The sequence below is a fragment of the Cibotium barometz genome, chromosome 18 (genome assembly GCF_041138505.1).
Source record: "Cibotium barometz isolate CiBa-2024 chromosome 18, ASM4113850v1, whole genome shotgun sequence".
In the NCBI taxonomy this organism is placed as follows: Eukaryota; Viridiplantae; Streptophyta; class Polypodiopsida; order Cyatheales; family Cibotiaceae; genus Cibotium; species Cibotium barometz.
Window position 1 is genome coordinate 21,282,449 of NC_141063.1, and position 25,697 is coordinate 21,308,145.

The window sequence follows — 25,697 nt, forward strand, 5'->3', positions numbered from 1 at the left end:
CAGGTACGCACCCCAGAGGGCGTCTCTACTTTGGTTCACTCCACTGTAGGAGTGAAGCAAGGTTGCCCGTTATCTCCTTCACTGTTTGGTATGTATGTGGATGAGGCTTCTGACTACATTGAGAGATTGGGGGACAGAGGAGCCCAGCTAGCAGGTACATGGATCCCACTATTGTTATATGCTGATGATATTGTGTTGATCTCTGATTCCCCTGAGGGTATGCAGTGTCATCTGGATGCTTTACATGAGTTTGCACATGATAGTGGATTGTCTGTCAACCTTGGCAAAACCAAGGTTATGGTGTTTAACACCATGCCACAGTGGGTTAGGCGATCAGCTTCCACATTTACATATGGGCAAGAGATTGTGGAGTATACAGATGCATATACATATCTTGGGGTAGTATTCAGTGGGCCAGTGTTTTCGATGAGGAGAGCAGCAGAGACTAGATTGACTAGAGCACATGCAGCCCTGGGTGGTTTGGAGAGGATATGTTCGCAGGTTCAGTTTCAGGAACCTCGAACGAAACTTTGGCTTTTTGACACTCTAGTGACATCAGCTATGCTTTATGGAGTGCAGATATGGGGACCTTCAGTGGGCCATCATAGCGCAGGCGGGTGGAGAGGTATGGAGAGGCCTTTGGTATCTATGATTGCTAGGATTATAAGAGCCAAGGCCATGGTACCTCATGAGATTATTCGAGCAGAGCTGGCGGCTGCTCCTCTGGTGATTGAGGCTCTTACGAGATCAGTCTCCTACATACATGGCTTGTGGGATCTCCCCCGAGACAGATATGCGCGCCTCGCCCTGGAGTCCTCCCGACAGTTAGCTTTACAGGGAGACACGGCTTGTTGGTATGGACAGATGACATCTTGGTTCCAGGCACATGGTTTTAGCATGGACAGATTGCCTCCCTTCCAGTATTCTCTGGAGGCACCCTCTCTCACTCTCACACGGACAGAGATTACCAGACTCATCCGTCAGGATTTAGTTCAGCTGGACATTAGGAGGACATGGATACAGCCGACTGAGGAGCTGGGCACGAAGATGGCTTTCTACAGAGAGCATTTTCTTCAGCTCACAGCAGATGGTTTTGTGATCAGACCCAGTTACATGGATGTACACTTGTCTCATGCAGTACGATGTGCTATTGGTCAGATTCGCACATCCTCACACCAGCTTGAGATTGAGATTGGCCGATATAGAGGTATACCAGCTGAGGCCAGGATATGCCGAGTATGCCATGGGGAGCCAGAGACAGAGCTGCATTATATATGCCATTGTACTGCATACTATGAGATACGTGGTCGTTTCCACTGTTTATTCAGAGAGGGTTTTGGACCACTTTCCAGAGTCATGGGGTACCAGGACCAGAGGTGTTTGGGATTGTTCTTGCTTGAGCTGCGGAGACATAGAGATAGCCTGCTTAGGCACACAGAGAGCCAGACTCAGAGGCACATTACAGATTTCTTTAGTCCAGCCATCACTGTGCCAGATGGACCACAGTAGCAGCAGGACATGGATACCGCCCACACCAGGGGTACACTGATTGATCGTGCGATTGAGCTTGGGTGGTCCAGACGCCCACGACTACGGAGGGGGGCATCCCAGCATAGACGGAGGTTGCAGCGGCAGATTCGGATTATTCTTGCGAGGCATGCGGGACACCCAGTCAGGGTGCTGACCACAGAGGATATTGAGGAGATCCGCCAGTGTCCGATGCGGCACATACCATGAGATGGAGGCACCTCCATAGTGTACCCCTCCGTCCCACATGATATTGTATCCCCTCACTATATTCCACTCACCTCCATAGCGTACCCCCCCCCCTCGCTATATTCCAGTTCCAGTTTCATTTTCTAGGTACCAGTAGTATCATCTTTATTTTTCATTTTTCTGGGTTTTTTTATCCAGACATTGTATCAGATCCACCATGATGTAACTTTTGGTCTCATAGGTCATTATGGCCTTTTGAAGACGTTAATATAACATTTCATTTCATTTCATTTCATTTCTCTCTCTCTCTCTCTCGTCCGCTTCGCGCTTCGCGCCTCTGTGCGTAGCCGCCCTCTTTGTTCGCTACTGCCGCCCACTAGCCCTTCTGCCTCCCTGTTCACGCTTCGTTGCTCCCCGCCCGCTTCACTGCTGCCCGCTTCTGTTCCCTGTTCACTTCGCGCCTCTGTGCGTAGCCGCCCTCTCTGTTCGCTAGGCCATGTGCCCCCCTTTTCCCACCCACCCTTGCTCAGGCCCCCAAGGCAACAACATAACTCTCTCTCTCTCTCTCTCTCTCTCTCTTCTCCCTGCCTGTGGGAAGGGCTGCAGAGTAATCTCGAGGAATGGCTCCGAGTCTCCAAGAGAAACTCGAGGCCCTCGAGACTGCAATGAAGGCACTAATCAAGGAGAACAAGAAGACATCCGATTCCAACCTCAAGAGAAACTCGAGGCCCTCGAGACTGCAATGAAGGCACTAATCAAGGAGAACAAGAAGACATCCGATTCCAACCTCAACGAGGTGGAGAACAAACTACACCGGCACATCATGGTCCTCGAAGCACGGGTCACGGACCTTGAACAAGAGAACACAGCACTCAAGGAGGAGATGAGTGCATTGAAAGAGGAGCTGGTAGCCGTCAAGAACACCGAGAAGGAAGAAGGGGAGATCAATGACAACACTCTCACGGCCATCAAAGAAGAGATCTCCAAGGAGATCACAAAGGACATGGAGGGAAAACTCGAAGCCAAGCAGTCAGGATGGGTTGAGGTGGTGAAGAAGAACATTCGTAAAGAAGTGAGGGAGGAGACTCAAAGGGAAAAACATCAAATCATTCACACCACCAGTGAGGAGGAGAAGATGAGGCATGCCCGCCGCCTCAACATTCGAGTCACAGGTATAGCCGAGACACCCAACTCCACTCCGGAGAAAGATGGACAGCTTGTATGCATGAAGCTAGGCTACAGGGAAGAGGACCCTCTCCCCTTCACCAAAGCATGGAGAGTCGGGAAAGACTCAACACGCAAACGAGCCCTCATCCTATAGTTTGCAGGAGAGACAGAGAGGGTCACCTTCATGAGAAAGAGGGTCATACTACGAGGCTTAGAGGGAGCTTTTATTTTCTTGGATGATGATCTCACGAGGATGCAGCTAGAGCATAGGAGAGCTTGCATGCCACGAGTTGTACATGCGAGGAGAGAAGGCAAGATGGCCTTCTATCGAGATGGTCGGGTCATCATTGATGGTCGGCCCATGGATTAGCGGTTTGGGGCCTATGGGACACAGACCAGGCCACTGACAGAGATACACATGGCAGTATAGAACTGTAATGGTTCACTATGGGTGCAGCTTGGACGACTGGAGCATGTTATGGTGGGGAGAGACATCATACTTCTGACAGAGACACATTACAGCCCAGAGAGAGGGATACCTCGAGTAGAGGGATTCCAGTGGGAGTGAGCATACAAGAGGACCACACGCCAGGGTACCTCGAGAGGGTCGGGGGAAAGGGCAGTTCTATTCAGACGGGAGCTACAGGGGAGACTGAGAGTGGTAGCACAGGATCCAGAGGCCAGATACATGTGGATCAGCTTACAGCTCTCACAGGATAGGGTTATATACATAGCCCTATGTTACTTCCTCCATTAGGATCCTCCTATGTCATTACAGAGGACATGCCACAGGAAGAGGAGACAGGAGCCTCGCCATACACTTGTCTGTACGAAGAGATTATGCATTATTCTACACTAGGGGAAGTATTTCTTACGGGTGACTTCAATGCCCACACACAGAGCAGACACTGTGAGGTGTATGACTATGATGACATGGAGATCCTCCACCCTGTGGATCCAGAGGAGATAGGGGCTAGTTGGGCATCAGAGGACACTGGACCAGACAGAGGACATTATGGGGACCACTTACTAGAGTTGGGAGCCAGGCATCGTCTCGTTATTTATAACGGGATGCTACAGTGGCTGGGATTAGAAGGGCTGACATGCTTCCCACATGGGGGTCATACACGGACCGGAGGCACGGTGGTAGACTACATTATGGGGTCTTTGGAGGCATCACAACTTGTCACCTCATTCTCCATTCCACCTCGTCCTATTGGGGCAGATCATACATACTTGGCATTTTCACTAGTCGGATCACCAGTATCACTAGCCCCCCACATACCGATGCCACACACTACTATCTACTTCACACATGACATGGCAGACATATACACTGGCAGAGTAGAGGATGGGCTCCTACTCATGGATCCCTTGGCAGCTATGGATACCATTACAGCCCAACTGGCATCACTCCTACACACGGCTGCATTACAGAGCTTTCCACATCGTGTCCACTCAGGAGAGCCTGCGAGATCTGGGACTATGCCCCAGAACAGATGGTATGATGACAGAGAGCCTTGGGAGCCATCACAGAGCAGGAGTCGAGGAGAGAGATGAGGAGACTTACTCGCCGCAAAAGGCGGGCCTTCGCAGAGATACAGGAGCTAGAGATCTTCCATTTCTTCATGAGTAGAGATAGTCCTATCTCATGGCGGCACTTCAGAGAGCCCCGGACACCGACACCTATTGCAGACCCACACACATGGCACACATATGCAGAGGGCCTATACGACGCCCCACAACAGTCACCTATACCTCAGCCACCCACAGGAGCCTCGACCTACCACAGCTAGCTTCTTTACCCACTCGATGGTAAAGGAAGCTATTCGCCGCCTACAGCATGGACGGGCCGCCGACCATATGGGCCTACAGGGTGAGCATCTCATATATGCAGTAGATGCTTTGGCTCCTTTTCTTGCACACCTGTTTAGCAGAGCACTAGCAGAGGGTTTGCCTACGGAGTGGCGATGCACACCATTGTGCCGATTCACAAAACAGGGGATATGCTCGATCCGAGCAACTACAGGACGGTTATGGTTGGCCACGTGTTGGCCAAACTCTATGGTGCAGTGTTGGAGCAAGAGCGTAGCTTATATGCTGACGCGAGCAGGTTTACGCTCATCAGGGCAGGCAGGCTTTAGAAGAGCTTTCTCTACCACTGACCATGTATTCACTTTGAGATGTATGATTGATCAGGTCAGAGTGAGGAAGAGAAAGCTCTATTGTTGCTTTGTGGATTTCCGCAAGGCATTTGACACAGTACCACGAGAGAGGCTCTTTTAGCGCCTGCAGTCTCTTGGCATACCAGTAGATATGACATGGGACATCTATGCATTATATGAGCAGGTTTTTGGGCGAGTCAGATGCCGAGGAGGTATGTCCGAGACTATTGCTAGCACCATTGGTGTGTGAAGCAAGGATGCCCACTTTCCCCCATGCTATTTGGGTTATACATTGATGGGGTGGCTGACTTCATTGCACAGGGAGGCGGAGATGGAGTTAATCTAGCAGGTACCTCAGACATATTATGCTTTATGCTGATGATATTGTATTAGTGTCTGAGTCTCCAGGAGGTCTATAGCACCATCTACATGCACTCCATGATTTCTGCACACAGAGGGGTCTTACTGTGAACCTTGGAAAAACCAAGGTTATGGTCTTTCATACATCGAGACAGGGCAGGAGTCAGCTGACGTTCACTCTCGCAGGACACGAGGTGGGGGTGGTGACATCATACGTGTACCGAGGGGTTACCTTCTCTGCAGCAGCCACACACTTCACCATGGGTTCAGTAGCCAGAGCTAGATTGACTCTGGGATATGCAGCATTGGCTATGCTAGAGAGACAGTGCCACCAGGCGCATTTTCAGGAGCCCTGAACGAAGGGGTGGCTATTTGACACATAAGTCACACCGGCACTGATGTATGGAGCAGCAGTATGGGCGCCAGGCCTTGCTACCCATTGGTGGACATAGATAGAGAGACCACAGGCCCTCATGATGGCACGCATGATACGCAACAAACCGTCAGTACCTCATGACATTATCCGAGCAGAGTTTGCTGCACCTTCTATGATGGTAGAGGCCATATTCCAGACTATATGCCTGCTAGACAGATTCAGAGAGATGTCACAGGACAGATTGTCATACAGAGCTTTTGAGGCATCTAGACAGCTGGCTGAGGCAGGAGATAGAGGATCATGGTATGCACAGGTCACACATTGGTTCTCACAGCATGGCCTAGACATGGATCATCTACCACCATTCCAGTATGACAGGGATGCACCACATATCCGTCTCTCTCATAGTGAGAGGAACAGAGTATTGAGACAGGACCTATGGCAGCTCTATACACGAGAGACATGGATATCGCCTGCACAGCCTCTTCCACCGAAGATGCTATACTATAGAGATCACTTCATGAGTATCAATGATGATGGATTTATAGAGAGGCCTAGATACATGGAGGGCTTTTTACCACATGGCTCCCGAGTGGCTATTGGTCAGCTTAGAGTTTCATCACATCGATTGGAGATCAAGACTGGCAGAGCAGCACGGATCCCCCGAGAGGAGAGGGTATGCAAATTGTGCAGAGAGGGGATGGAGAGTGAGGAGCATTATGTATGCAGATGCAGAGCATATATAGCCATCAGAGAGAGATATCCCATTTTATTTAGAGAGCCACATTCCCTACGCCAAATCTTTGAGGCAGCAGACCAGCACTACTGGGGAGATTCATTCTAGACATACAACGTCACAGAGAGACATCATTATAGGCTCAGACAGCTCCAGAGGGGAGACGACAGACACAGATTACTACATTTTTTCAGAGATCCATCCCACTCCCAGCCCCTACACAGCAGGGAATTACTCTCCAGAGAGCAGAGACACTTAGAGCCCGCAAGAGACAGAGGACACTTGGCTTTCGGACACCATGCCTATACCAGAGAGAGATGACAGAGATCAGAGCTCAGTTTCACAGAGAGGGTGCAGAGCGACTGGCTCGCTTCAGAGTAGACCCAGGCATGTTCTTCAGGGAGCTGTGGACACCCCCTTCATTAATGCATAGCTCGGCTGTGTGAGGGCCTGCTTCTCTCTCTGCCCCGTAGTGTGGCTCTGAATGGGGACCAAGGGGTGGGAGGGGGTGGGGCCATTGGAGGATTAACACCAGGGGCAAGCTCTGGCAAGGTGTCCCATGTGCCTACGAATGAAACAGTGGTTGGGAAGGCTTGAGTATTCCACTCGCTGAATGATGGGGCCTCCCCCGAAGGCAAGGATTGGATATGACATGAGGCATTGTCTCTGGCGAGGCGATATAGATGCGGATGGATGGAATTCTGGCCGCCCGTGTGAGGGAGGAAGTGGCAATGCATGGGGATTCCATCACTCCCAGTGGCTCCACTGATCATTGGGAATTCCTTCCTAAGGCGCTTGGGAAAGCAGACTGTCATGGGAAAGGCTGAAACGCTAGTGAGGGGGTCGGATGCGGGGTTGCAGCCGTGTTGCCACCGCGCAAAGAAGGCTTGGGCCGTACGCAATGCAATGGGGCTTAGGTGCATGACAAGCCAAGCTAGGGCTTCATGCCAACCAAGTTAGAATCTATGCTAGCCAAGCTGGACTTTTCATACCAGCCAAGCTTGGCTTTAATGTTAACCTGAGCATAGGAAAACTAGATACACATCATGTGACCACCTCCATGCATGTACATAAGCAAACTGGATACACATTTTGTGATCATCTCTGTGCTTAAAAATGCACTTCATTATGCATTAGGGGCAAAGTTATGACAAAGGTTTGGTGGATCATAGTCCTACCAATTAGCCCACACTTACATAAAGGGCCCTCCTCTCATTTTGTCTCATGGGCCTTGAGTTACCAAAGAGAGCAGAGAGTTGAGCCCACTGAGTGTCCAGCTAGCTTTTATCGGTTTGGTTAGTGCTGCAATCTTTAAACAAGTCTGTTTCCAGCTTGTGCTAGTGTGCATAGACCTATTGTCTTTTTCTGTACAACTGTACAGGGTCATTGTATATCAGGGGTGTTTGGGTTATCTGTATTGGGATGCTTAAAGGGAGAAATGTGGCTGTGGGTATTTTTTTTTGCTATATAGGGTCATTGTGAAAAAAGACTCCCGATAGCTCCTTCGTAGCTTGTGTTATTAATGAAAGCTAAAGGAAGATTTGTGAGAGCTTGAGTTGTTAAAAGATATTTTTGGCCTTATGAGTTCGTCATGTTCTGTGTATTTGGGTTATCTGTGTTGGGATGCTTAAAGGGAGAAACATGGCTGTGGGTAGTGTTTTTTGCTATATAGGGTCATTATGATAAAAGATTCCTGATAGCTCCTTCATAGCATGTGTTATTAATGAAACCTAAAGCAAGATTTGTGAGAGCTTGAGTTCTTCAAAGATATTTTTGGCATTTTATGAGCTCATCATGTACTGTGTGTTTTGCAGCAAGTCAAAAGGCGAGAAGATTCCATCATTCAGCTGGGATTATAGGTGGATGGATTATCCAGGAGTTGGAAAGGACATCAAGCATCCTTATGACCAGTCTATTATGACATACAAAGGGCATCGTGTTCTGCGTACGCTCATTCGGTGCTACTTTTCTCCTGTCTTCTCGTAAGTTTGTGTATCTCTACCCTCCTCATTGTACTGAACATTTTTCTAAGTTATGCCACTTACCTTTGCTCAACTGACCTGTCCAATATTAGATTCCTATTTAGCAATCTCTTACTTCGGTCTCTTTTGTCATATTTGGCACCCACAGATGTTAATCAAATCTGTGTGTGTGTGTGTGTGTGTGTGTGTGTGTGTTTGTGTGTAATTTTTTGTAGCCAGCCCCCTTTTCCCTCACCTTGTCCTCTTTTCACATTTTGGTTTTTTCAAATAAAAGGATAGGTTGTCCATGTTACCACTGTTTAGTAACTTAGGTACATGTGATGATGTTCAAGGCATTTTCTTTTATATGATCAACCTGAGTTGGCTCAAAAGCTATGCTACCGACTTGTGTATATGGCCATTAATTCGTTAACTCACACTGCACTGAAATAAAAAGATTTCACTCGTCTTTACAGGACTGGACAGAAATACATATACACAGGATCACATGATGGCTGCGTGTATATCTATGATTTGGTAAGTATGAGGATCATTATGCTTTCGAAAATGTTTTCTTCTTAAAAAATTTGTCATTTGCATCATCTGGTAAGAATGTGTGTATGAAACTGGGCCCTCAGTTTTGTTTTTATTATGCTAACCTTCTTAATGAAGGCCGTGACACACAAAAACTGATGTGTTGGTCAAATGATAAAAGGAATGCCAAGTGGCCAAGGCTAGGTGGCAAGAAATGCCAAAGTGGAGGGCTGGCATGCAAGCTGGTGGAGAAGGGAGTGGTCAACTAGCTTGGCAGAGGAGGAATCAGGCACCAATTTTCAGTGGGGAGGACCATCAATCATTTTTCATTTATGTTTTAGCTGTGTGTTTGAGTCAATAAGGGTTCTTTGCCTTGGTTGTCCCCCAAAATGTGTACTTTTGATTTTTATTTTTCTATGTTCCAAACCCTATAATTTCTAATAAGCCCTAGCCGGGAGTAGGGGGGGGGGGTGGGTGACAAAGCATAACCTTGCTACTCTGCCTAGGCTTTCTTGAGGTTCTGCGACCACAACACGGGAGGTGTTACATGGTGAATCTGCCAAGAGGTGGTTGTAGGGCTTGGTAGATGGTTTTTACTTCCTTGCCTCGGGTCTCACCACTTCTTCATTCCGAAGGGGGGTTTGTTGGGTATTTCGGAGTTGAGTGTGGGAACTAGCTCTAGGTGTGATGTATGTAGCATGAGCTAGTCAGTGATGTCACTAGCTCATTAAATAAAGTCTAAAGAGGAGGTTGAATCTTAGCCAATAAAAGGGGCACCAATGTACTCACAAATCAATTAATCAACAGTGTACTTTGTGTCACCATTTTGTCCCTTCACCAGTCTTGACCACTGTTTCACACACTGAGCAGAGCCAAGGTGGGAACGAGGATTTTCCACAGAAGAAAGCCAGAGGCATTTACTTGCAAAGTTTGGTCTGAAAAATTGGCTACAGAGCATGATCAACATGGGATTTTTATCATTAAAGTGACTTGTAAGGTTTAGAAGTCAGTGTGTTCACACATTATTAAAATCTGGCTGGACACATTATTATTTTGGGCATAAATGGGTGGACAGGAGGAGGCGCCTAGAGCAAACTTGGGCTACAAGCCTGGGAAAAAAAGCATAAAGTGGATATTTTGGGCAAGTTCAGCCACTTTTGGCTCAAAAGAGAAGCATGGGCTATTTTAGGCTGGTTGACTTTATTAAGAGGGGTAGGAGGAGCTATCTTTTGAGGGAGAGGCACTTGAGATGAGAGGTGGGCTGCAGATTTTTGGACGTCTATCCCTCTTCTTCGCTGGCCATGGAGCACCTATTCTCTCTCTCTTCTCCTGTGTTGGTGCTGGCCGCCTGCAGTTTTGCTACTTTTTCTTTCACTGATTGCTTGCGGGTCAAGCTGGCAGCTGTGATTTTTGGACGTCTCTCCCTCTTCTTCGCTGGCCATGCAACACCTATTCTCTCTCTTTTCTCCTGTGTTGGAGCTGGCCGCCTGCAGATTTGCTACTTTTTCTTTCACCGATTGCTTGCGGGTCAGGCTGGCAGCTGTGCGTAGCTTTTCTTTCTCAAGATGGGCTGACCAGCAGTTTCCTGACAGCAACAACTCAGCAAACAGGCCGTGCAGTTATAGCCACACGTGTGGATGTGCAGGGCAGCAAACATGCCGATAGCTGTGTACCTTCTCTGGTTGGTCGGGCTGCAGCAGGAACTGGCCTGCAACAGCTTCTCTCACTCAATACTGGCCGTACACCTGTGTGCTGTCCTCTGAACTATTTTCCACGGAATAGGGTTGGTTTGGGGCTGTTTAAGGAAGATTTTTGGACAGCCTTTGGGACTGTTTTTGGGGCTGATTTGGGAGAGTCTTTGGACTGTTTTTGGGGCTGATTTGGGACAGTCTTTGGACAGCCTTTGGTTTTGTTTGTATCTTGGCTTCAAGCTGAGATCTGGGCAAGAGTTGTGTTGACGCTTTGTGGAAAATCCGGTGATGTATGCACCCACACCTTGGTTTATTGTAAAAGCTCATCTTTGAATAAAGAAGTTTGTAGGGGGGGCCGGCCGTTCCGACTCAGTGCGGTGTTTTTATATTGTTTATGGTTCTTGCGCTATGGTTTCATGCTCTGTCTAGTATTTGAAGTGTTGGTCTATTTGTGCCGGGTCCCGGATTTCGGTGACAATGGTATCGGAGCATAGACTTTCTTGGAAGCAAGAGGCTTTCTTTCAACAATGAGAAAGAGAAAAGATCAGAAGTGGGGATTACATTGACCAAAAGTTTTGCTATTGAGCTTATGGAAGCAGTCATGTGTCAAGAAGAGCATGAGCAGTAGACAACTTGGTCTAAGGAATTATGGATTCATAGATTTTATCCTCAAAGTATGGAGTTGGTTTTATGTGCCGTATTCAGCACTCTTTCCATATGGATTATTATGGATTATAAATCAAGTGTACAAGCAAGCTATATGGAGCTATTTCTCAAGGTATCTTATGCATATGTTGACGAGATATTTTTCTTGGTTTCATAATGAATCTCGCAAAAAACTAAGTATACTTTGAGTTTTGCAAAGCTGCTTCTTTTTTAAATTTGTTGAAAGAATTTTTGGACACTTAACCCGTGTATGCCCGTACAAGGAGAATCGTGTGTTGTTTGTTTGCCTTGAACTATTTTAGGTAAATAATATTTATGGTTGAAAAGCCTAGTTTATATGGTTTTTCATACGGATATGTTCGACGACTATGGATTAAGTTTTTGGGATATCTTTACTCGAGGATTTATGCATATATGATGGTTTGGCACTTGATACATCTATATGGTTATCATTGGCTTAGTGATTCTTGGACTTTATATACATCTCTTTGGCTCCTTTTGCTTGGATGGAGTATGTTTTGGCTCCCTTTATTTGGGATGTAGTGGACTTATGAAACTCGTGGATATCTCATGGATTGAGGATTTTTTAATGAATTTTTATTGTTGGTCGAAATGCTTGTAAAACTAATGGTGGCCGAAATGCTTGTAAAACTATATGCAGCATAAATGTTTATGGAGTCCCAGGATATTTATGGCTGTGACTCATTCTCATCTTATGTTCTACACTTGAGCCCACCTCTCCTTCTAGGTCTATGATCAGAATACCACCGCGGAGTGCATGTGGTAGAGTGAACTTGAGTCCACCTCTCCTCCAACATGTGTGGTCAGAGTACCAACATGGAGCGTATGTGGTAGAGTGAACTTGAGTCCACCTCTCCTCCAAAGTGTATGCTCTGAGTATCGATACGAAGTGCATGTGGTAGCGTGGACATGATGCCTTGTTGGCAAGGGACTTATGTGTATGCCAAGGGTCATGTGATCTAACATCTCGTTGGCAGGGAATTGTCTACGCCAACTGTGGATGGATTCATTCATGGAAGGGTGGTAACCCTGGTGAGTGATTTTGTGAACTCATGGAAGGGTGGTAACCTTGGTGAGTGTTGCATGAACTCATGGAAGTGTAGTTGCCCTGGTGAGTAAAGTCTCGTGGAAGGGAAAACCCTGTTGAGCATGTTTGGTTTCATGGAGGGGTTGTTGCCCTAGTGAACGATATGGACATGTGAGGCATGTTTGGCTTGGGCATGCGTATGGATCATAGGAGTGGTGCTCTTATGCAGTGCAATGGCATGGCAAGATGTTTTTTATGACTATGTATTCTGCTTATTTTTGCAGGTACTCAAAGCTACTTATGGATTTATGGATATTTAGGACAAAGTAGGCTCTTATGCCTGTGCCTAGTTATTATTAGAGTTGTTGACTCGGGATATGGATAAAGTTTCTTTCTTGATACGGTTGGCTCTTATACGATCTGGCTTTGGATCATGGATCTGGATTTATTGCTTTAATGTCGGAATGATGAAATACTACTGATTGGCAGTGCATCTCCTATACTTGAAGGATATTTCAGTGGTATCAGACTTACACATTTGCAGACAACTGCTTTATAAGACTGAGGGGATGTCACCATTTGGTCCCTTCACCAGTCTTGACCAGTGAGCCAAGGTGTGAATGGGGATTTTCCACAGAAGAAAGCTGAGGCATTTACTCGCAAAGTTTGGCCTGAAAGATGGCGACAGAGCATGAGGAGCATGGGATTTTAATCATTAAAGTGACTTGTAATGTTTATAAGTTAGTGTGTTCACACATTATTAAAGTCTGGCTGGACATATTATTATTTTGGGCATAAATAGGTGGATAGGAGGAGGTGCCTAGAGCAAACTTGGGCTACAAGCCTGGGAAAAAAAAGCATAAAGTGGATATTTTGGGCAAGTTCAGCCACTTTTGGCTCAAAAGAAAAGCATGGGCTATTTTAGGCTGGTTGACTTTATTAAAAGGAGGAGGAGCTGTCTTTTGAGGGAGAGGCGCTTGAGATGAGTGGTGGGCTGCAAATTTTTGCACGTCTCTCCCTCTTCTTCGCTGGTCGTGCAGCACCTATTCTCCCTCTCTCTCTTCTCTTGTGTTGGAGCTGGCCGCCTGCAGTTTTGCTACTTTTTCTTTCACTGATCGCTTACGGATCAGGCTGGCAGCTGTGCATTGTTTTTCTTTCTCTTGATGGGCTGACCAGCAGTTTCCTGACAGCAACAACTCAGCAAACAGGCCGTACAGTTATAGCCACACATGTGGATGTGCAGGGCAGCAAACATGTCGACAGCTGTGTTTCTTTCTCTGGTTGGTCGGGTTGCAGCGGGAACTGGCCTACAACAGTTTATCTCTGACCTATTTTGCACGGAACAGGGTTGGTTTGGGGCTGTTTGAGGCAGATTTTTGGACAGCCTTTGGGACTGTTTTTGGGGCTGATTTGGGACAGTCTTTGGACAGCCTTTGGTGTTGTTTGTATCTTGCCTTCAGGCTGAGATCTGGGCAAGAGTTGTGTTGACGCTTTGTGGAAACTCTGGTGCTGTATGCACCTGCACCTTGGTTTATTGTAGAAGCTTCTCTCTGAATAAAGAAATTCCTGCGGGGGGCTGGCCGTTCTGGCTCAGTGCGGTGTTTTTATATTATTTATGGTTCTTCCGCTATGTTTTCATGCTCTGTCTGGTATTTGAAGTGTTGGTCTATTTGTTCCGGGTCCTTTAGTTGCAGATCCTATGAAGGTAGGAAACTTGACATTTACTGGGTCTAACACTGTGGAAAAGGGCTCCGGGTCTGGAGGGTCAGCTAACCCTCCGATATTGTTATTAAAGGTGGGATTACCAAGATTGGCAGCCATGGGGAAGGGTGGAAGGGGATCCCTAGGAGGTATGTAGTTGAACCTCTCTTGGCTATAGGAGCGTTTTGAGAGGGGATTCTTGACTAGGCTGACCGGGCTAGCACATGAGCGTGTATTGGGCATATAGAGGACACAAAGACAAGAGAACACAAGGATAAAAGAACATAAGGTGAGTTGACAGGACTTCAAGTTTCGAGAGTCCCACTTAGTGTTCCAGTGTACGTTTAGTAGTGTTGGTTGCCTGGCAGGGAATCGATCACATCGAATTTATCAAAGGTTTGGAAAAGTACTGTTGGAGGTGATTCCCTTCATGAAAATTGATGAAGAGGAAATGAAGAGAGTTTGAGTTGCGCCTTCGACCCATCTTTCAACATGGGCTTGAAATCTACCCCAATCAAACTTTATAACAACTCAGAAATACAGCGTTGGCTTTCGAGCAGCTTAATGTGAAATGGGTGCAATTAAAGATTGATATTAGCATGGAAAGGGAAGGAAAAAGCTGGTCAAAACGTGTAAAAAGGTGGACAGCCACCTAAAAGGGACTTCAAGGATGCCAAATGTGCTCAGAAAGCTGAAAATACAAAGGAGAAGAAACCTTGGCATAAGAAGACGACTTCTGAGTTAACGTTGCAACAGAGGGTGCTCTGCATGCTTTGCAAGTGCCATATGTCTCGTCAATGTACTCACAAGGGTCAAAAAGAAGAAGAGCCTAAGGTGCATGCGAACATGGTGCCCGATGTGCACGGCAATATGGGTCATGCATGGAAGGATAGAGTAGTATGCAAAGCATGGAAGCAACTCAAAGATCCACATTATTAATGTTTGATGACTGCATTACGGGCAACTCAAATGGCCACTACCTTGGGGATTGAAGTGGGAGACATGGGACCCGAGATAAATGCATGCTTTGCCTTTGTTAAGAAGAATGTGAAGGTCACTCCTCTATTGACAACTTCCATCTCCACTCAAACCTTGGGGATTGAAGTGGGAGACACGGGACCCAAGATACATGCATGCACTGACTTTGTTGAGAAGGATGCGAAGGTCACTCCTCTCATTGGAAAGCTGTATATTCACATCCACGGTTATCTCAACCATGAGGATTTTCTTATTGCGCCTCTTTATGGATGTGATGTATTGCTTGGAAAATTGTGGCATGCACACCTTGATCCTCACAAGAGCTACAAGACCAATAAGATCTCTTTCATGTGTAAGGACCAAGAGCATCTTATAGATGTTGGCACTTCAGGAGACACTTTCCCGGTTGTATCTCATGTACAAATCAATAAAGCAAGGAAAAAGAGTGTTTCTTTGCACTTGGTTTTTGTACGAGATGATTGCCAAGTGAGATGTCTCCCCTGCGGCCAAAGGATCACCGTATTGATTTGGTGCCAAGTAATTCGTCTCCTGATAGCCCGGCTTACCACATGTATGTGCTTGCCAGAAAGAGGAGATTATAAAAGATTGGTGAACTATCAGAGAAGGGCTTAGCGTGTCCAAGCTCTTCACCATTTTGTTCACCCGTTCTTCTCGTGTGGAGGAAGAATGGTTCATTCGGCATGTGTGTGTATTACAGGGCACTAAAGAAGATAACCATTAAGAATTAGTTCCCATACCAAGGATTGATGTTATCTTGATGGATCATCATGCTTTAGTTGCATTGACATCAAGGGCTGCTACCATCAAGGGAGAATGATGCCTGAGGATCTACACAAGTCAGTCATTCGTACCTCTTTTGGTCTCTATCAGTATTTGGTCATGCCATTTAGTCTCATGAATGCTCCAGCTACCTTTAATTGAATAATGGACCAATTTTCAGAAATCATAGGGTTTCTATAGGTGTCTTTTCCAACGACAGTGTTTTCCAAGAGCAAGGAAGAGCACAAGACACTTGAAAGTGGTCTTTGATGCGCCGAGGAAGCATAAGCTCATGGATTTATGGCAAAAAGAGTGAGTTCCTCCTCTCGGAGATTCACTATCTTGGACACACAGTATCTAAAGATGGTGTGTGAATGGATCTTGCAAAGATCCATGCCATTAAGGATTGGCCAAAACTCAAATCCATACATGAGGTTCACAGCTTTCTTGGTTTATGCCCATACTACAGGAGGTATGTATATCACTTTGCAGTGATTGCCTCGCCATTGCATGAACTAACCAAGAACCGGGCTACGTTTAGATGGACAAAAGCTGAAATTGATGCATTCCATAAGCTTAAGGATGCCATTATGATTGGGTCAGTCATTCATTGTGGAATGTGATGCATGTGGCGATTGCATAGGAGCTGTCTTATATCAAGAAGGACATGCCATTGCATATGAAACCAGGAGATTGCACGATGCTAAGCTTACTCTCCACATTTATGAGAAATAACTTTTGGTAGTGATTCATGCTCTTACGATATGGAAGCATTACTGATTAGGAGCTGAATTTACAGTAAAGATAGATCACCAAAGCTTGTGGTGTTTTCTTATGCAAAATAAACTTTCTGAGAAACACACGAGCATTGGAATTTCCTCTCCATGTTTCATTTTCAGATTTTGCATACTCTTGGCAAGAAGAATGTTTTATTAAGTATGTGGCTGCAATTTCAGTTGCCTCTTAACATGTCTAGGATGCAAGACATGCATCATTTGGATGCTGAATTTGCAAGATATATGATGTGATTTGATGGCTGGTCATGCACATGTCTCTTATGTGCTTAAAGATGGCTACTCATGAAAGATAATGAACTGCTTGTGTGGTATCAAACTTGAGGGAAAAAGTTTTGGACGAATGCCATGCTTCTCCTTATGTAGGGCATGGAGGAATATTGCCTACCACTCAAATGATCGAGAGGTTTTCCTTTTGGCTAGGCATGAGAAAGGAAATAGAGGCTTGTGTGTATGTGCATGTGTCACCTGTCAAAAGGTGAAATTTGATAGGAAAAAGACACCCAATTTTCTTCAGCCTTTGCCAATTTCGGACTAGCCATGAGAAAGCATTGCTATGGATTTTATCATGGATCTCAATATGGCAATGATGCAATATGGACAATTGTCGAAAAATTTAAGCATGTTCACTTCTTTTCTGTTAGGAAGACCATAAAAGTTGAGTATATGGTCAAAATATTTTTGTCACAGGTGTTTAAGCATCATGAGATGCTCTAAGCATCATGGGATGCCCAAGTCAATTATGGGGGATAGAGGTCCGAGAACGAGTCTCTTATGGAGATCTCTCTTTGACAATATGGGCACCAAGCTGAATTTTTCATTAGCTTATCATCCCTAAATGGATGGGAAAAGTGAAGGTGCAAATTCACCCGTGCTAGATTTGCTTAAATGCTATGTGGTAGTGTCATGACCTTGTGAAAATGGAACAGCACAAGTGTGGGCATGGTGGTTGCTGAGCAAAATAAATATTAAATGATTCATATTTGGGGTGCCCGGACAAAGGGAATGATGTGTGGACATCTTCAGGTGTGAAGGGGGACCAAGAACATTAATATTTTTAATGTTCTAACCATGGGTGGCCCCTAGGCTTAAGTGGCCCTTAGGAACTTTAATAAACATTAAAGTAAGGGCCTTAGGATATTTTTGGAGGGAGGAAACTCCACTTTTGGTACACGCCTCTCTATCTCTCTCTCTCTCTCTCTCTCGCTTTTGGGGAAGCGTGCAAGCTACATGCGTTGAGGAGAAGGAAAAACGTGAGTCGACTGGCTGCTGGTTTTCGTACAGAACAGGCCGTACAGACCCTAGCTGTACAGTCCACGTGGTTGTTGTACGACTGCAGGTACAGGTTCAGGCGGCGCTGGCAGGAACAGACAGCAGGCGGCTGTTGTGCAGGTGCTGACCTGTACGGTACAGGCGGCTGCAGACCTGTACGGACAGGCACAGGCGACAAGGAAACCTCTGTCCAGCTGGTACAGTCGGGTACGGTGCAGACCCGTACAGCTGGTACAGGCGGAGGTGCATCATACATGCAGCAGCTGCAGGCACGGAGACTGTACGCACAGGTACAATAGGGTTTTACGGACCTGCACGGGCTGGTACTGTGGAGTACTGCTGACCTGTACGGACAGGTACAGGCAGGTACAGTTCTGTTCAGTCCTGAACAGTAGCAGGCGGCGCATTTCCAACTGCAGGCGGTGCTTTATCAGAGCATAGTTGGTGCATCAGTTAGGTGGTTGCAGGGAGGAGAGTACAGACAGTCTTTGGCAAGTACAGACTGGTACGATCAGTCCCACGGGTGCAAAACCACGCATTGATTTGGTAAGCTCTGAACTTGTTCATCTTTCTATCTTTCCACTGGCTTATGTCTGCTGCAGAGTTGTGTTATCTGGCCCCTTGTGAGAGGAGGGGTATGGCAGTTTGAAGGGTGGAAACAGAGATTGGATAGTGGATGTATAATTGAACTGAGTTGTGGAATCATGTTCATGGAATATGCCAGATGTGTGCTCAAGGTTGCCCTGCTGAATTGTCTTGGTTGATCAGAGGGAAGCGCAGTGTGTTGCTTTTGTGGGACACAGATCTGTGTGTGAATCCTTTGTGCTAAGAGGTCTTGAGGGCTGCCAAATTGGACATACAGGTTTATTCCCCTGGCTGGCTTTGTTGTACTCAGTTTTACATCTCATTGAATTTGAATAAAGAAATACCGAAAGGGGCGCCAAGCTTTGGGGCCAACAGGTGTCGACTTCATTTCAGTTTTGGGGCATTCTAGCTCCAGTTAATTTTGTTATTTATTTGGACTACAAGTGGAAGGGCGACTGCTAGTCTACCGCACTTTGGTTTCTACCAGAGGCCGGTTTCAGGTAGATCAAAAGACTTTTTGGGAAAGTATTTGCCACTTGTGGAATTTTCATGCAATAACACTGCCCATGCTTCTACAAGAAAGGTCCCATTTGAGATTTTTTATGGTAAAGTGGTATTGCCATCCATCCTTCGTACTAAGAATGAGATATTTGCTGTCAATGAATATGTGAGGGACCTGGAAATCGCCTTTGCACATGTGCAGACAACCATTGAGCATTATTAAGAGAAGCATAAGAGGGCTGTTGATAAGCATAGAAGGCAACTGGACATAAAAAGAATGACTGGGTATTGCTGAAATTTGAGAAAGCCAGACTCTAGAAGAGGGCTGGGAAAGAGGAGATGTGCTGAAAGTTCTCTACTAGGTACTATGGACGGATCAAGGTCATTCGTAGGATCAATGAAGTGGCTTTTTGGTTGGCTTTTCGTGATCATTGGAGGATACACAATGCATTCCATGTAAGCCTCTTGCGAAAATATGTGGGATCAGAGTCTAAAGAGCCAGATATGGAAGATTCACATGAAGTGGATGAGTTAAAGGAGGTGTTACAACCAAAGCAAATTGTGTTTCACAAGGAGTGTAGGCTTGCAGGTGGCAAACTTCAAAGACGCTACCTTGTGCAGACCAAGAACTATTCACTTATGGATGCTAAGTGGATGGATGAGGTATACTCTAGGAGTATTTTCAACTTCCAAAAGTATACTTGGAAGTTATTTAGTTGCCGTCAATCGTTTAGAAGCTGGGGGATGTCACTATTTGGGTGTTTGTTGCGCTTTTGACCTCTAGACGAGCTTTGGACTTACGCTCCATAGTGCGGACACATGACATCTCATGGAAGGGGACTTAGGTCTATGCCAAGAGTCATGTGGTCTGGCACCTCATGGTAGGAGACTCATGTCCACACCAAAGGCTAGTAGGCTAGATTCGGTAGGCTGGGTACTTGAGTCCACGCTGAGATCGAGAGTATGGTGTTTTGGTTGGCATGGGGACGTAATGTCTACACCCGGAACGACCGCCAGCTAGAAGCTAAATGAAAGGGAGATTTTATTGCATGGCATACTTGTATAACGAGAACTTTTTCACTTGAAATGTTATATTGCTTGCAAGTTTTGTATGTCTAGTTTATGGCCAGGGGATGCTCTCCTGTGAATCGTGCGTGTGAATATTTATTCTGACCTTGTTTGTGGGTTGTAAACAGATGGTAGGTGTGACACTAAACTCGTTTATTTATTCAAGAGTTCTAGCTTATTTTTCTGTTTTGTAGGTTTAAACTTCATTAAAGTGTGGGCGGATAGTTTATAAGTGTCTTCCGACCAGCTAGGCAATTAAACAGATGCCACCTTTGAGCATGGGAACAAGTTGACTCTCTCTCTCTCTCTCTCTCTCTCTCTCTCTCTCTCTCTCTCTATTATGTGCATATACGTTATCTCTACACAGAGGGGAAATTCAGCAATTACTTCACAAATTATCAAAGGAACTTGCCCTACAACATGTGCATTCTGCCCGTCATCCATACATCACGTGTATGTTCATGTCTTTTGCCTAGTCAAGGTTATGTGCGTGCTAGGAGTGATTCTGGAGCCCGCCCGCACCCCCCCCCCCCCCCCCCCCCCGCGCGGCGGGAAAAAGATCCTTCTATTAGTTACCGAAAAAACAGCCACAAAGGGCTAAAAACAGCCACGCAGGGCTAGATACAAACTCACGTCATGTACAGGGCGGGAATCACCTTAGCCTCTGTGGCCCAAGTGACAGTGCCCCATGTAATGATCCGGGTCGAGGCCCTATCCATAGTGAAGATGTAGAGAATCCACTGCCAAACGTGTTGAGCCTTCGGGCAATCCCAAAGACAATGTTGCTGAGACTCCTGAGGGTGGCTGTGTCTTGGGCAAGCTGTTGGCCGACCTCCAACTGCCAACCAAGTGCTCACCGCCAAGCTCCTGTGTGCTATCAGCCAAAGAAAGAGGCTGATCTTTCTAGGCCGAAAACTATCCCAAAGCCTCTTCCAAAAATTTGAGAGGAAACCTTGTCCTTGTGATTGCTAATGTGTTGGTGTGGTGCCATCAATCTCTGGCATCTGGATACTGCGGCCTAGCCGCACTGTATATGCAAAGAAGGCATCCAGAGTCTCCTCGCAATCAGTGGGGTCATGCCAAGTCCACTCGCTCGGGTCCCACTGAAGGCGCGTGAGAGGTTGGCACTCCCATATCCATAGCCGCCAAAATCTCTCTCTGGCCACCTTGGCCGATGGTGGGTCTATGTGCCACTCCTGTGCTTGAAATCCAATCACCCTCACCCTCTGTAAGGTGCAGCCACTGGAATCCTCTAAGGGGAGCTCGGATCTCTGTAATCTACCATGTGATCCAATAGAAAAGGTGAGCAGACCACTGCACTCCTCCGCTCCATGGACTGCCACAAGAATATCATGCTTGGTAAACACGCCTAGCCACACTGGGGGAGTCGGGTTTGGGATAGGACTCAACCACCGTTGAGGAATAGCTGAGTCGATGTCGATGCTGAGCTTGTCTCTACCCCGGATCCCTGTCAGGTCTCTCCTGCACCTCCGGGGGTAACTGTGTGTGTGCGATCCAATCTCCAAGGGACTTGGCAGGTTTTATGCTCAACGCTCCCCTTGATACATGAGGTCGGGCCCCCAACATGTGGCCATTGGGTAAACGGAACAAGGGGTGCGAGAACAAAGACTGCCGAAGTTGCTCCTTTGAGGCTACCGGAGCTATCTGCCTAAGGGCTGCCTAAGGGCCGGCTTGAGGTGAAACCAAGCTTGAAGTAATTTGGCTACAAATCTGTCCTCAAAAGCTGGACTAAAACTACGGGCCCGCATCTCTGTGAAGATCCATCTGGTACTCCGCGACCAAGGGCCCCCAAGACTTGGGGTGCGGGCTGAAATCCGGGCCAAGAGGAAGTCCTCCAAGGCTCACCACTGGGAAGGAGTCCGAACAATCAGCTTGCCCAACAGGGCACGGCTCTGAATAGTAGGGTCAATGAGGCCTAGCCCCTCTCTATGTCGTGATTGAATGATCACTCTCCATGCCACCTTGGCCCTGGCAGGCCTCCCGTAACTGCCGGCCCATAAGAAGTTCCAGATCAACCGTTGTACCTGGCCAATACATACTTGAGAGAAGGCCCAACACGAAGTGATGTACCACATGGTGGCACGAAGAACTTGGTTTGCCACCACCACTCTACCTGCAAGGGAGAGTCTTGCAAAACTCCAGTGTAAAAGCTTCTTCCGAATACTCAGAAGAAGAGGGGCGAGCTGCTACTCAGGAGAGAGATCAATGCCCACCTGGCATCCAAGATAGCGAACTAGAGTGTCCCTCGGGATCCACTGGAAAGCCTCAACTATGTCTAAGTCGGGGCGGGTGCAGAGCCTACCCAAAAACCACACGACTTGTACTAGTTGATTTGTGCTCCTGATGCATGGCAAAAGATCTCGATTGCCTCCACGAATCTTTGGAGATTCCCCACATCTCCTGAAAGGTGAGCTGCTGTGTTATCTGCAAACTTTGAGTCAAGCAGCTCCTCCTGAGTGCGGAGGGGGAGATGCAATCTTTGAAGCCGGTTCTCTTGGGTTAAGAGAAAACTACTCATGGCCTCAATATGACGAATAGGAAGAGGTAAGGTGCCAAAGGACAACCCTGCTGTACCGAGCGAGAAAGGGGGAATTTGTCGCCATGGGCTCCCTGAATGAGAACATGGCTGTGCGAGGCTATGTCCTGAAACCCCATGAATCCACTCCATGGGGAATCCCATCCGGCTCATTGTGCCCTCCAGAAAGCTCCAATCCACCCTATCATAAGCTTTCTGAAAGTCTAGTAGTAGGACTATGAGGTCCTCCTGCTGCATCTTGGCCAAAGCTATCGCCTCGGATGAAGATGTTGTCCAAAATGCTCCAATCTTGAACAAAGCCAGTCTAAGTGTCATGAATCAAGTCAGGGAGGAAAGGCTGAAGTCTCCTGCTGATGGCCTTGGCCAAGATCTCCTAGAGGAGTGATGGGCCTCCATTGCCGGAGCTCCAATCTGTCACCACCCTCCTTAGGAATCAAGTGTATCAAACCCTCTGAGAGCCTCTCTGGCATGGTACTTGTGAGCATAATCTCATTGAAGGCAGCTCGAAGGCCGCCTTCCATGAGGTCCCAGTGACGAAGAAAGAAAGAGATTGGAAGCCTGTCTGCCCCCGGGCATTTTCCCCTGGAAAGTGCCGTCAATGCCTAAGCTAGCTCCTCAATAGTAAATGGAGTCAATAAGAAGGACCGAAGAGAGGGGGGAACGACCTCTCCTGTGTGCCACTAGACCCTCTCGTGCGCGTCCATCACTTGGGGGGATAATGGGGCACCAGTGAGGAGATTGGAAAAAATCTGTGGTGATGGTTCACACATGGGGGGGATCAGAAACAATAGCTCTATCTTGGCCACACAACCTGCGAATGCCGTCTCTCCTCCTGTGGGGGCCGGCTATCTCAAAGAAATCCCCTGTGACACTGTCATCGGTCTTGGTCCAGAATGAAGCTCTGGCATGGTACGTGTACTCCATTCTCCTCTTCTCTATGGATCTAGTCTCCGTGCGGGCGGCAACAAGCTGACTCTCAATCCACAGGCTATCAGGGGAACTCTCCTGAAGCCGTTGTAAAGAAGCCAGACCCCTCCTCAGACTCCTCTCCTACTCTCGAAATCCCTCTTATTTGCTTTGGGCAATAAGCTGACTCTCAATCCACAGGCTATCGGGGGAACTCTCCTGAAGCCGTTGTAAAGAAGCCAGACCCCTCCTTAGACTCCTCTCCTACTCCCGAAATCCCTCTTATTTGCTTTGGGCTGCCTCCTGTAAGAAACCGTTGATCTCCCCTAGGCCCACATCCAATGTGCACGCAACAGAGCTTGAAATAAAGTCCAGTCTCGCCCATATGTGCTCTATCCTGCTGTAGATCTCAGGGTCCTGAATGAGGCTGTCTGGAATCCTAGAGCTCGCATGCCTGTCCTGCCTCCAGGGCTCCTCTAAGCACAAAATAACCGGGGCGTGATTTGAAAAAGTAGCGCCTGCCAAGATACCGATCATGCCCCCATGGCCACAAGCCCACTCATCAACATAAAACCTGCCAATGTCAAGTTTAGAGAAGTTGGGGCTAGTGTTGCTCCTATCCGAACGCGAGAAGCTAAGGCTCCTAGGGCTGCGCCTAAACTTTGGAAGATGCCAAGGGTTCTGTGTAACTTGGTTAAACACAATGCAAATCAATACACTTAAATACACTAAGATTTGATGGACACTTGCTCAAATACAAGAAGTAAATTGCTGAATTGACAAGAGACACAATGAGCCGGAACGGCCGACCCCTCCCTCAAATAAAGTATATTGATCTTGGGAGAATCAAGTACATAGTGTCATGGGCATTTCTGACGAGATTTCTATACCAATGCATATGAATACAGTATTGCAAACAAGTGGTTGTCGATGTAGACTTGCAACCCACACTACCCTCTCAAGTGCACATGTTCCTTACCATCTGCTCTCTATTGTTCCACCAACACATGGTAGCAACAATCTGCAAGAGAGCACGTAGGACAAGAGAACACTACACAGGGTATGTGATCTTGTAATCCGGTTCCTCCCTCCTGCTACTTGCTTCCAAATTTAAGCATTAAAGCTTACCAATTGCAAGTCTTCGCGATGGAAGTCCTTGGAGTGATGAGATCTTCAATTTGTCGCATTTCTTCGTGACAAAAGTCTTCAAGAGGATGAAGGGAACCTTGGGAAAGCTTTCCCTATGGTTCAACTTGAGAAAGGAGGGCTGAAATTAGGGTTTTCAGCAAAAAGACCAGAAATTACAGCAATAAAGAGAGCTATTTTGCTGAATTTCAGTCATTGGGAGTGTGTAGGAGAGTGATTAGCACTTGGAAACACTCTTGGAAGCTTGAGAAAACACCTTAGCAAGCTTGGAAATGGAGTTGGGAAGGAGAAAGTGCAGAAAATGCAGCCCAACAACCCTCATGAAGGAGGCTCCCATCTCTAGAGAGAGGAGTGAGGTGGTGAGTTGTCCAATGTAGGTGGCAGGCAGGTGCTTTGTGGAGCAAGCTAGAGTGGACACATGGCTGGTTACTCCCTTTGTACAAAGGGGATAAGGTCTGGGCGGTGGACATTGAGTTATGTCCACCTTGGGACATCAGTGTGTGTGAACACCGAGCTGGTCATAATTTATAAGTGAGTTTTGGTCGCCCAAACCTTAATGAAGTGTGTACACACTCACTTATAAATTAGTGCTAACTCCTAAGGCTAGGTTTATGACCAATACTTACCACCTATCACATGCCACATAACCATGTCAGCAAACAGTTTCATACGCACAATTCGCGGGTGGGCGTCCCCTTACCCGGAACTACACATTGGTCAAGCAAGCATGAAAACAACATGCAATTTCAATTGCAAGCAAGCACATAAAGATGCTATGCAATGCAGCATTGGTATGGACAATCCCCGTTCATGAGACTATACCAAAATAGACGTGCTCCAGGCAAGTACACGAGGTACCAGACCCAATGGAACACCAATCCACCAAGCATTTCCGGGCATGTACACGGAGGCACAAGTCCCAACGGAAAGCCAAGTCCACAGTATCACATGAGTGGCATCAATCCCCAGCATATACAACTGCCATGGAC

General features: G+C 46.9%; 1 protein-coding gene across 4 annotated transcripts in view; it reads left to right on the forward strand.

Annotated features, from left to right (window-relative positions):
• LOC147629065 (LEC14B protein-like) overlaps positions 1-25,697 on the forward strand; it is a 114,553-nt gene that overhangs the window by 69,372 nt on the left and 19,484 nt on the right. For all 4 annotated transcript variants that reach the window (XM_086812306.1, XM_086812307.1, XM_086812308.1 and 1 more), the window contains 2 exons: positions 8,335-8,502; positions 8,958-9,018. In XM_086812306.1, the coding sequence (XP_086668432.1) occupies positions 8,335-8,502; positions 8,958-9,018 (229 nt within the window). The remainder of the gene's footprint in view (positions 1-8,334; positions 8,503-8,957; positions 9,019-25,697) is intronic.